This window comes from Oncorhynchus clarkii, chromosome 19 (genome assembly GCF_045791955.1).
Source record: "Oncorhynchus clarkii lewisi isolate Uvic-CL-2024 chromosome 19, UVic_Ocla_1.0, whole genome shotgun sequence".
NCBI classification, from domain to species: domain Eukaryota; kingdom Metazoa; phylum Chordata; class Actinopteri; order Salmoniformes; family Salmonidae; genus Oncorhynchus; species Oncorhynchus clarkii.
In genome coordinates, this window is record NC_092165.1 from 43,400,724 (window position 1) to 43,413,610 (window position 12,887).

Sequence of the window (12,887 nt, forward strand, 5' to 3'; positions counted from 1 at the left end):
TTGCTATAGTAATGGTAGTCTGGGGTGACCCAGCCCACCCACACGCAGGATGGATCCTGACCAGCGAATACCCTGACAGAGTAGTAGTACTGCAAGACAACATGGTGGCAGGTTAGCTTGATCTACAACACCTGAAGTCTATAATGGTGACATTATACCAAGCACCATCAGTAGCTGTTTATCATCCACTTCATACCGTGGTGATGTTGCTGTAATCTGTTCCTCTTATTCCGTCATGACTGTGTCTCATGGACTTCAGTGGATGTCTACGAGGAAAACATGAGCGTTGAAGAAACATTTCAAATGTGAGAAGATAAAGTGCTTTTAGAGGTTGTGTTTGTGTTGTACAACAGTGAATGTGTTCAGAGGTCTGACCTGTGTTTGAGTTTGAGGGACTCGTGCTCTTCGTGCACTCCGTTCATGTCCATGACAGGGCTGGTCTTGAAGAAGGTGTGGAACTCCACGGGCATGCTCAGACGACAGTATACCATGTCACCATTACTGTTCTGGGTCCCAAAAGTCCTGTGACTCACCTTCAGACAGGGAGGGCTGTCGATGGTGCCATCTATTCTGGTCACCTGGCATAGATACATTTTTTGGCCAGTTAATTTACTCATTCTAAACAATTTGGTGAAATAACCTATTATCTTCACCTTCTGTGGACCTCTACATGTACAGTTGAAGTCAGAAGTTTACATACACTTAGGTTGGAGTCAATAAAACTCGTTTTTCAACCACTCCACAGATTTCTTGTTAACAAACTATAGTTATGGCAAGTTGGTTAGGACATCTACTTTGTGCATGACACAAGTCATTTTTCCAACAACTGTTTACTGACAGATTATTTCACTTATAATTCACAGTATCACAATTCCAGTGGGTCAGAAGTTTACATACACTAAGTTGACTGTGCCTTTAAACAGCTTGGAAAATTCCAGAAAATTATGTCATGGCTTTAGAAGCTTCTGATAAGCTAATTGACATCATTTGAGTCAATTGGAGGTGTGGATATATTTCAAGGCATACCTTCAAACTCAGTGCCTCTTTGCTTGACATCATGGGAAAATCAAAAGAAATCAGCCAAGACCTCAGAAAAACAATTTTAGACCTCCACAAGTCTGGTTCATCCTTGGGAGCAATTACCAAACACCTGAAGGTACCACGTTCATCTGTACAAACAATAGTACGCAAGTATAAACACCATGGGACCACGCAGCCGTCATACCGCTCAGAATGGAGACGCGTTCCGTCTTCTAGAGATGAACGTACTTTGGTGCAAAAAGTGCAAATCAATCCCAGAACAACAGGAAGGGGACCTTGTGAAGATGCTGGAGGAAACAGGTACAAAAGTATCTATATCCAAGTAAAAGGAGTCCTATATCAACATAACCTGAAAGGCCGCTCAGCAAGGAAGAAGCCACAGTCATGTCTTTGGCTATGCCGGATTAAGTAATATGACATGCTATTCTATGAAATAATTTCTCCGTAATTAATATTACCTGATTGAGCTAATTATGTAAATATAATTAACTAGAGAGTCGGGGCACCACAAAATAATATTTATAGAGCTGTTATCTTCCGAATAAACTCTTACAGACCTAGTAATATTTTACATCAATAGCAGTCAATATTAATCGTCACCTTAATTCAGTCTCATCAAATTTGATTTGATTTGAAAGTTGTAAATTATTGGTTATCTTCACGAACCCTGGCTAACAAGTTGAATCAGCAATACAAAATTGGGTTTAATTATTTATTTACTAAATACCTAACGAATCACACAGAATTTCATATACAAAGAATGAATTAGACATTGATTACAAATTACGTCATAAAGGAAAACATCCCTAGTGGGCGGAAGAGATATGACGGCTGGTTACACAAAAGAAAAGGTCTGGGTTTGAATGAAAGAGCGGGAAGACTTGAGGACCAAAAGAGGAAGCTGTGCTATCGTAAATACAGTATTTTATGCATTCTAAATTACCGCCCATTTGGAAAAGGAAAGTGCAATAAATATTTACTCTGAGCTGCGCTTCGGTAGGTTGGTGGTTTATGGAAGGCCGTGTTGCCAAACCGAGTCCTTTGTCCTTTGAAGAATGTCTCTGGTGGTCAATTGGATACGTTGTAGTAACGTCGTTGTGTGATAGACGGGATATTCTGTGTGTTCCTTCCTAACCCTCGTTTGCAGCTGCTGTTGCTAACTCAACAGCTAGGAGGTATCACTTCTGTAGTGAATAAGAGTTCAAGGTTCATACCATTTGCAACCAAATCTCATGCTGATGTTGGCTTTGTTCTGTAGTTATTATCTGAACCATTCTGACATCGGACCATCGTCCCCACATCCTCGGAACAGGAGGTTACATTTTCGTCAAGGCTTTATATAGTGGAGCGAGAAGGGTGTGTCTGAAAAGTTTTATAACCCATGTCTCTTCACAGGGGGGGCCACTGATTGAGCAGAGCCCTAACCTTATGAAAACCCAATTCTCACATTTTAGAAGCTAAAATCACATTTCATCCCATCACGAATAATTTCATATTCAAACATTTAAATTGAACAACAATTCCATGTGAATCCGATAACTCTGATGTGTAGACTTTCCACTGTAGAGTTTATGTCATCTTATCATTGATGAAAATGTCTCAGATGACAACTGAACTGACATCATATTCATTAAGTACCATCGCATATGTTCAATTGGTCGGATTACCAAAATATAGTTCATTTCCCCCACCTTCTGATGTTCCCAGAATCTCTATGTTAAGCAAAGGGATTTTCAAATGTAAAATCAGTAGGGTAGAGAGAGGAAAAAAGGGAGAAGAGTTATTTATGACTGTCATAAACCTACCCCCAGGCCAACGTCATGACACCACTGCTTCAAAACCGCCATAAAAAAGCCAGACTACAGTTTGCAACTACACATGGGGATAAAGATCATACTTTTTGGAGAAATGTCCTCTGGTCTGATGAAACAAAAAAAGAACTGTTTGGCCATAATGATCATCGTTATGTTTGGAGGAAAAAGGGGGAGGCTTGCAAGCCAAAGAACACCATCCCAACCGTGAAGCACGGTGGTGGCAGCATCATGTTGTGGGGGTGCTTTCATGCAGGAGGGACTGGTGCACTTCACAAAATAGATGGCATCATGTGGAACGAAAATTATGTGGATATATTGAAGCAACATCTCAAGACATCAGTCAGGAACTTAACCTCTTTCAGCTAGGGGGCACTATTTTTATGTTTGGAAAAATAACGTTCTCAATGTAAACAGCCTATTTCTCAGGCCCATATGTTAGAATATGCATATAATTGACAGATTAGGATAGAAAACACTCTAAAGTTTCCAAAACTGTCAAAATATTGTCTGTGAGTACAACAGAACTGACATTGCAGGCGAAACCTGAGGAAAATCAAACCAGGAAGTGGCTTCTATTTTGAAAGCTCCATGTTCCATAGCCTGCCTTCGCTCCATTTAAAGGGATATCAACCAGATTCCTTTTCCTATCGCTTTCTCAAGGTGTCAACAGTCTTTAGACATAGTTTCAGGCTTTTATTTTGAAAAATGAGCGAGAAAGATAACATTGCGTCAGGTGTTCGCATGAATTTTGCTTGCGCAACAGAGCTTGGGCAGCCATCGTCTCTCCCTCTCCTATTGAAAAAGACAGTGCCGGTTGATATTTATCGATTATATATTTTAAAAACAACCTGAGGATTGATTATAAAAAACGTTTGACATGTTTCTGTGGACATTACGGATACTATTTGGAATTTTCGTCTGTGTTGTCGTGACCGCTCGAGCCTGTGGATTTCTGGACATAACGCGCCAAACAAACGGAGGTATTTTGGATATAATCTTTATGGAACAAAAGGAACATTTATTGTGTAACTGGGAGTCTCGTGAGTGAAAACACTCGAAGATCATCAAAGGTAAGCGATTAATTTTATTGCTTTTCTGATTTACGTGACCAAGCTACTTTGATGCTAGGTGTTCATAATGTTTTTTCTAGTGATCGATAAATTTACACAAATGCTTGGATTGCTTTCGCTATCAAAATCTGATATGACAGGTGGATTAACAAAATGCTAAACTGTGTTTTGCTATATTGCACTTGGGATTTCATGAATATAAATATTTTTTTGTAATATTATTTGAATGTGGCGCTCTGCAATTCAGCGGTTGTTGATGACAATTATCCCGCTAACGGGATAGGTAGCGTAAAGAAGTTAAAGCTTAAGTTTCTGACTGATGTCTTGAGATGTTACTTCAATATATCCACATAATTTTCCTTCCACATGATGCCATCTATTTTGTGAAGTGCACCAGTCCCTCCTGCAGCAAAGCACCCCCACATCATGATGCTGCCACCCCCGTGCTTCACGGTTGGGATGGTATTCTTTGGCTTGCAAGCCTTCCCTTTTCCTCCAAATGGGTTTTCCAACTGGACAATGACCCCAATCATACTTCCAAAGTTGTGGCAAAATAGCTTAAGGACAAAAAAGTCAAGGTATCGGAGTGGCCATCACAAAGCCCTGTCCTCAATCCTATGGAACATTTTTGGGCAGAACTGAAAAAATGTGTGAGAGCAAGGAGGCCTCCATAGCTGACTTAGTTACACCAGGACGATTGGGCCCAAATTCACCCAACTTATTGTGGGAAGCTTGTGGAAGGCTACCCAACACATTTGACCCAAGTTAAACAATTTAAAGGCAATACTACCAAATACTAATTGAGTGTATGTAAACTTCTGACCCACTGGGAATGTGGTGAAAGAAAGAAAAGCTGAAATAAATAATTATCTTTACTATTATTCTGACATTTCACATTCTTAAAATAAAGTGGTGATCCTAACTGGGTTAAGACAGGGAATTTTTACTCTGAATAAATGTCAGGATTTGTGAAAAACTGAGTTTAAATCTATTTGGCTAAGGTGTATGTAAACTTCCGACTTCAACTGTATATTACAATATTGATTTTGTGATTGATTTTGATTTTCTAAAAGATATTATTGTCTGTCTTACCATTATGTGGTTGTTGTTCTTTGGCACATTGAAAAAGGTGGGGAGGCGTTTGCTGAACCACATGGTGACCTCACGGTTCATGTTGACGGCGAAGGGTTCAAAGCCCTCCTGGAGACCACACATGGTGTAGTACTTAAAGGTACTTGCATCCTTCCCCAGGTTCATACGACCCACCTGGGACAGGCCCAGACTACATACTGGGATAAAACCTGGGAGACAGAGACAGAGAGAGAGGAGGGAGAGAAATAGAGAGAGAGAAGGGGGGAAAGGGAGAGAGAGAGAGAGAGAGCGGGAAGGGGGAGAGAGCGAGAGGGTAGAGAGGGGAAAGAGAGAGGGGAGAGAGAGAGAGAGAGAGAGAGAGAGAGAGAGAGAGAGAGAGAGAGAGAGAGAGAGCACCTGTCACACACACTGCTGGGGGAGGGTCAAATCTATCCAAGTCAATTTAGAAGTGTCACCTTATTTAAAGGTAATTTCATAATGGGGAGGCACTGATTTTGCACTCATTTTCTCAGCATGATGGTTTTAGGTTAACTTGTCAGCATGTCTGTCAGTGATCCGGCGGCACAGAGACATAAGAGAGGGAGCAGAGCTTAGAGAGGTCCGTGACACACACTCTTCATCCTCTGTCTCACACACACACTGCTGGCAGTTTTACATACTCACCATCTTCAGTCTCGCACACTGCTGGCTGTTTTACATACAGTACTCACCATCTTCAGTCTCACACACTGCTGGCTGTTTTACATACAGTACTCACCATCTTCAGTCTCACACACTGCTGGTTGTTTTACATACAGTACTCACCATCTTCAGTCTCACACACTGCTGGTTGTTTTACATACAGTACTCACCATCTTCAGTCTCACACACTGCTGGTTGTTTTACATACAGTACTCACCATCTTCAGTTTCACACACTGCTGGCTGTTTTACATACAGTACTCAACATCTTCAGTCTCACACACTGCTGGTTGTTTTACATGCCCACCATCTTCAGTCTCACACACTGCTGGTTGTTTTACATGCCCACCATCTTCAGTCTCACACACTTACCGTCCTCCGTCTCGAAGTCGGCGAAGCAGAGCTCGGAGCCCTTGTTGGTGATGAGGATCTCTCCATTGAGGGTGAAAATCATAGACTTGTCCTCCATGTTGATCATGCAGCCCACCACATCCCCCGCCTGCCAACAACGCCCAAAAAAACGGCTGCCCATGTTCAGACGGTGACCCTGAAGATAAAAACACACACACACACACACACACACACACACACACACACACACACACACACACACACACACACACACACACACACACACACACACACACACACACACACACACACACACACACACACACACACACACAGTCAGGCTAACCTTTGCAATCTTACTAAATCTTAAATTATAGGTCCAACAAAAAATCTATTCTACAGTGTATCCTATCATCAGCTAGCATTAACACAAAGTTACACGTTCACTCTATGAGTACATGATGTTCAATGATGTAGGAAGAAGAAGGGAGGGTTCACCTTGTATCCATCAAAGACGAAAGCCAGCTCATCAGTACCCAGCTCTACATCCGGCTTACATCCAGGTCTGGCCCAACCCACACGCATGTCACCTCCCGTCACCGCCTCAAACTCAAAGTACCACTTCCCTGTCAGCACCGCATATGTTCTCTCCACACGGAAGAAGCGTATTTTGTCAATGCTCAGTCTCTCCACCACGTGGCCTGCTGGGTGGGAGGACAGCCACAGTATCAACACAGGAAGTCTTATACTGTTCTATACATCTTAACCATGGATGTCAGCATGGGTTTGTGTGGCAATGATAACTTACCGCCATCCTGGTCGGGAGGTTCGATGTTGTACCCGTATCCAATCAGAGTGCGGATGGCCTCACGGAGGCTGTCCCTGTTGGACTTCTTAGTGCGCTCGTCTAATAAAGAATATGGCACCAGGCGAGGGTTCCTCTTACTCTTCACATCCTGCATTGAGAAAAGACAGGCACAGTTAGATTCACACACACACACACACACACACACACACACACACACACACACACACACACACACACACACACACACACACACACACACACACACACACACACACACACACACACACACACACACACACACACACACACACACACCACTCCAATGCTTGTTACGACTGCACTGCCAATCCCTAAGGGTCATTGAGTGTTTGATGTTATTACTATGACTCTATACTCTGTGAATCCTTTCAGCATCATTCCTCACTCTGCAGGAGGTGGTGGAGGTTGTGTCCCATTTCCCATTTGTTGTGGCTTGCATAGAGAGAGGGTCATTGTTTTGTCAGTTGTTATAAAACCTTTGTGTGGTACTGTATGAGCTGGGATAGTATGAACCTGCAGTCCTTTCACAAAGACTTAACACAGATGACTGTGTGCTTTACCTGCTGAATGCCGTAGGTCCAACCCTGTTTGATCCTGTCCTTGGCCCACACGTTGTGGGCGTTCTCCGCCAGTTTCTCCACCAGGAGCTCCTGACCTGGGGTCACTTTCACGTCAGACAGCTCCAGCGGTGTGGGCTTGTAACCATTCGACATCATGTAGCTTCAATCAAAACAGGACATTATCAAGATTAACCCCTGGTCAAAACACACATTTGTCTAGATGTTTCATATTTCTACTATCCTATACAGAACACGTCTACATATCTAGAAGTTGGTATATAATGTATTGGGTTATTGATGTTGACCATTCTCTGTCCATTCCATCATCTGTTACTCTACAGTACACTTACTTTTTGGGGAGTTTGATCTTCTTCAGGTCCTCTTCAGCGTTGGTGTTGACCTGGACAACATGGCAGCCTAATGCCAGCAGGGTCCTGTGAAGAGACACACATATTAACACTCCCCAACCTGGGGATTAGATCTGTCTACACAGGATCAGCTTTCTTAGTAAGTGACAGTTTAAGACACTCACATTGTCTTCACACTCTACTAAATACTATAATCAGCAGGCTTAATGTTATGATACTAGGTCTGGTGGGTTTCTGCCCTATTTCCAAATCACACAGACTGGCAATAGAACCTACGTGAAGAGAGTAATGATTTGTTCAATCATGCATGTCCTTGTCCATTATGAAACCATAGATATCCCCTTAAAGATGTATTAGGGAAGAGTTATTCACTAGGCACTAGGTACTATCAGCAGGATCTCATTGCTTTGTCATAGTAAGAGGACAAAGGAGAGATGTGGTGTGATTGCAGAAGGGCGGGGCTGCTCTTTCAGGGCCCACGCTGTCTGTCTCTGTTGTGTCAATGTCACTGTAGATGAACGTTAATCAAAGCAGTCTTTACCGCCCTCTCTAATCACACACACGCATCACTCACACACACTTCTCTGTCTCGTGAAACTTTCATTTCTCAGCGTCAGTGTGGGCTGTCAGTGGATCAATAGCAGATGTCCTACGGTGATAGGTGGGTGATGTCAGGAACACTGGGGTGTTTCAGGTGCTGAGAGCCCAGCAGGAGAGTGTCACGTCCTGACCGTAGTTTCTTTTTTATGTCTCTATTTTGGTTTGGTCAGGGCGTGAGTTGGGGTGGGCATTCTATGTTTTGTTCTAGGTTTTGTACTTCTATGTGTTTGGCCGGGTATGGTTCCCAATCAGAGGCAGCTGTCAATCGTTGTCTCTGATTGAGAGCCATACTTAGGTAGCCTGTTCCCACCTGTGCTTGTGGGTAGTTGCTTTCTGTTTTTGTGTCTGCACCAGACAGAACTGTTTCGGTTGTTCTCTTTGTTGTTTTTGTTCATCAGTGTTCAGTTCCATTAATAAAAGGATAAACACGAACCACGCTGCACCTTGGTCCTCACTTTCTTCCACCAACAGCCGTTACAGAGAGAGCCTTTAGTCTACTTCCTGACTGAGCCCCTGGTTCACCCACACCTTCTGTCATATCTCTCTCTTTGTCTTCCTCCTTTTCTCAGTGGGTCTAATATAGTGTTACTTATAATGCAGGACATACTTCAAGGTTTCAGTTGACATCTGAAGGTTGTAATTCTTTTCTGTTTCAGGCAGTTTGGAAAAATCCACAAGGCAGGGGTGATGCCGCTTATTATCGTCCCTTATCTGAGAAACACATAGAAATAATTGTTGACGTATGAATATTTCAGTTACTGTACATGTATTGAAGAAGAGCGGCAGAAATACTCCAAAAGAAGAAAAACTTATTAAAAAACACAACAGACAACTACAAACAACAGACAAGTATAATTTGAATCACAATGAAAGTAATTGTGAATCAACAGAGGAGTAGGTATGTTGTCTCCTTAATTACAGAGAGCTACTGGTGTACTGGAGTGACAACATGATCTAGTCTAGTGGACATGTTATGAATGTAGTTGGAGGAGCATGTTTTCTTGGAAGATAGAGAGGTGTGAGTCTGCATTACCAAGTCAGTAATTATATTCTTGACTGTGTTTTACGCCAACTAATCCGTTTGGCTGCTCTCTGCAGCCCAAGCAGTATTACATCCGTGTTGACCAAGAAAACATGTACACATACATGGCTATTTGTGCGCTAAATGAACACCAGGCAGCTCTTTTGTGAATAGTACAAGAACTCTCCTGCATGAATGCTTTTATCGAACAGAGTTTCCTGCAGCCTATTACAGTCCATTCAAAGAGGGCTGTGCTAGAGGACAAAGAAGTACATGCCATTCTTAATAGCCTCCATATGAGTCACACGTCTTGTTTGAGACCCTTTTTATACTTTCAATGGCCCATGCTGATACAACTATTATAACTATGCTATGCCAAAATACTGGACTCAGATTAGGAAGTGTGTCAGGTAGCTCAACCCCATAGCAACCCCAGCAACTACAACGCTCACCTCTTTATTAAACACTGGAGCTGTGCTCTATGGAGAGTGGAATACAATACCAGTGCTGTCCAGGTACTGTATGAGTTCGGTTCAGCCTGGATTCAGCACACTGATGCCTCCCTGGTGAAGCTAGCTCTATAGCCGGCCAGGACAATGTCATCTGGCCTGAGCTAACAAGGTCTCGTTAAAATCACATATAAAAGCCGACCTGGTATGTCTGGGGTGCAGAATTCTGTTATAATGAATGAGAGAGAACTTGACCCCGGCGTAATAGATGTCCTCACCCCAAATAAAAGGCTTTATTAAGATGTTGGAACTGAAAAAATGTCTGGCTGTCACAGTGGAGTTTACAAATGGATGAAGGGACTGGAGGACTGAGAGAATCATTCAGTAAGACTGAGAGAACAAGGGGGTCTACTCTATACAACTCCATCACATTTGTAATATGGACATAAGAGTTGTGTTGCATATTGTTTCTGATATTGATTGTCTGCACCTTTAAGGGTAGTAGGGCACAACAGGGCTGTGTTCAGAATGTTTTTACATCTGGAACGTTCAGAACGCTTTTACGTTCTGGGACGGACGTTCAGAACGTTTTTACGTTCTGGGACATTCAAAACGTTTTTACGTTCTGGGACGTTCAAAACGTTTTTACGTTCTGGGACATTCAGAACGTTTTTACGTTCTGGGACATTCAAAACGTTTTTACGTTCTGGGACATTCAATTAAGGGGAAACGGTGCTGTTCTGAACGACCAGTTGAAAAACATGGAGGGGTTGGATTGTGGGTTGGGGAAAGCTGTCAACATTGCGACTGCCCTTTAAATACGTCACTCACTGCAACAAGCCACACCTCTCCACTCCCACCAAACGGGAGCAAACGTACCTCAAAGTCTGCTCAAGAATGTACAAGAACGTTTTGGAGAAACGTGTCGCTCAGTACAAACCGTCCCACAACATAGCAAACGAACTGAACGCACCTCAGGTCACTTTGGCAATCATCTACTCACATGAAACCAAGAAACAGGACTTGATGAGAAATAAAAAGACCCCTACAAACAAACTATAATGAAGTCTCTAGAATGAATGGTATGAGGAGCACAATGGGAGAAAGACAGGAGTATTCTTCACTTACCCTCTGTTTGGTTTGTACCGCAAATTATAAAAGAGAAAGCAAAATGGTGTACAGGCTTGTTTTGTTGATTTAATGATGGTAGGACTTAGTTTAGGGTTAATGCATTTCACATAGATCAATTACAGTATATTAATAATTGTTTAACACAAACAAAAATGTGCAAGCTGATGTGTACTGTATTTCATAATACAATTGTATTCATGTTTATATTGGCTGAAATGATCAGCTGAGTGATAACCCATCATAGTGTATCATGTCTTTCCTATGTAAGCCAATGACATGGACTGTCCAAAAGGGTTTGCCAGTGCTCTGTGACTCTATTCTCTCCATCAGTGTTAAAGAGGTCTCCTACCTTCCCATAAGACCAGCCCAGTTCTATCTTGTTCATGGCCCACAGCTCGTGGATATTCTCAGCCAGTCTGTCCCGGACCTTCTCCAGGTATGGCAGCATGACGATCTGAGAGACAGAGAACACAAAGAATCTGTGTCGCCGATAAACAGCATCTGTTTGTAGACAGTACAGCAGGCTTATGTCATCAATCATATATTTGTGGATATTTGGAAACCCTTCCTCTGTAGGTATGATTGTACAAATATCCTTACAAACATGCAGTATAATCACTGTAACTGTGTTTCAGATGAGCCATGTTGCAGTTAATATGACGCGTTCTGAGATGAATGCCATACCCCTGTTACCTGGCTAGTCTCCACAGGGGTGGGTATGAAGGAGGCCTGAGACATGAACTGTGTGGTCCCCAGCAGGTCTCGGACCCCCTCCATGTCCCTCTTGTACTCCTTCACTGGCTCCACCTTCATCTTCTCCTTAGGGAGCAGGGCCTCGTAACACGGAGCGTAGCCTGACGGAGGCAGGAACTTGAAGTCGCCATGACGACCGCCCAACAGGAAACGCACCCTAGAGGGAGAGGGGGACTTAGTCAATTAGTGTGTTCAGTATGTGCATGAGCTTGAAAGTGATGAAGAGGGTTGATGGGTTGATTTTGGTGGAGGGGTTAGAGGAGAGGATTAGAGCAGAACATAGAGCCACTGAGGCCCAGCCCAGCTCCAACCGAGCCCCAGCCCAGCTCCAACCGAGCCCAAGCCTAGCTCCAACCGAGCCCCAGCCCAGCTCCCACCGATCCCAAGCCCAGCTCTCACCGAGCCCCAGCCCAGCTCCCATCGAGCCCCAGCCCAGCTCCAACCGAGCCCCAGCCCAGCTAACTGAGCCCCAGCCCATCTCTAACCGAGCCCCAGCCCATCTCTAACCGCGCCCCAGCTGAGCCCAGTAGAACAGAGAGTGACTATGACTTACCTCACACTGAGAATGATGCAGCATTTCAGCCCACTACTCAGCAGCCCTCCTGGGCCCTGTCTGAAATAGCAGCTGAAGTAGTAGTGATGATGACACATTCACTCCAAGTCCATTCTGAGTGCAGTGCACCAATCAATTATTAACAAGTGTTGCTGCACAGTGACTGGCTGTGCCATGGCATAGCATGGCCAGCAGTTCAGAGCACAGGAAATGTTCAAGCCCCACAGGGTTCCTTATTTACATGATCTGATGTGGCCTGCATCTCGTAACATCACACACACAGACAAATGCAGAATAACGCTGACACAATTTCTATAAATATGAGGTTATGTTAATTTTGTTTAACGCTTCCGCAAATTTCATTGTGGTAATTGATATACAGTGTAGCTTGCAGCCCTGGGTGGAATTTGATGTGAATGGAAATGTCTGGAACTGTCAAGTGTCACATCTCGGCACAGAGTGAAGTTCAGAATAGTAAAATGCCATTTTGCTGCAAAAACGAAGTCGATCATGAAATCCTGTGAAGCTTGCTGGGGCCTGAAATGTCATTTAGCAGA

At 43.3% G+C, this 12,887-nt stretch overlaps 1 protein-coding gene across 1 annotated transcript in view; it reads right to left on the bottom strand.

Moving 5' to 3' along the window:
* The window catches only part of LOC139375249 (ryanodine receptor 3-like), a 158,999-nt gene that overhangs the window by 61,317 nt on the left and 84,795 nt on the right, over nucleotides 1-12,887 (bottom strand). Inside the window, exons 20-31 of the mRNA XM_071116859.1 lie at nucleotides 11,718-11,934; nucleotides 11,374-11,478; nucleotides 9,031-9,134; nucleotides 7,806-7,889; nucleotides 7,456-7,615; nucleotides 6,857-7,004; nucleotides 6,547-6,749; nucleotides 6,070-6,244; nucleotides 5,018-5,226; nucleotides 376-578; nucleotides 197-266; nucleotides 1-89 (exon numbers count right to left, since the gene is read on the bottom strand). The exon at nucleotides 1-89 is cut by the window's left edge and continues 72 nt beyond it. Coding sequence (XP_070972960.1) covers nucleotides 1-89; nucleotides 197-266; nucleotides 376-578; nucleotides 5,018-5,226; nucleotides 6,070-6,244; nucleotides 6,547-6,749; nucleotides 6,857-7,004; nucleotides 7,456-7,615; nucleotides 7,806-7,889; nucleotides 9,031-9,134; nucleotides 11,374-11,478; nucleotides 11,718-11,934 — 1,767 coding nt within the window. The remainder of the gene's footprint in view (nucleotides 90-196; nucleotides 267-375; nucleotides 579-5,017; nucleotides 5,227-6,069; nucleotides 6,245-6,546; nucleotides 6,750-6,856; nucleotides 7,005-7,455; nucleotides 7,616-7,805; nucleotides 7,890-9,030; nucleotides 9,135-11,373; nucleotides 11,479-11,717; nucleotides 11,935-12,887) is intronic.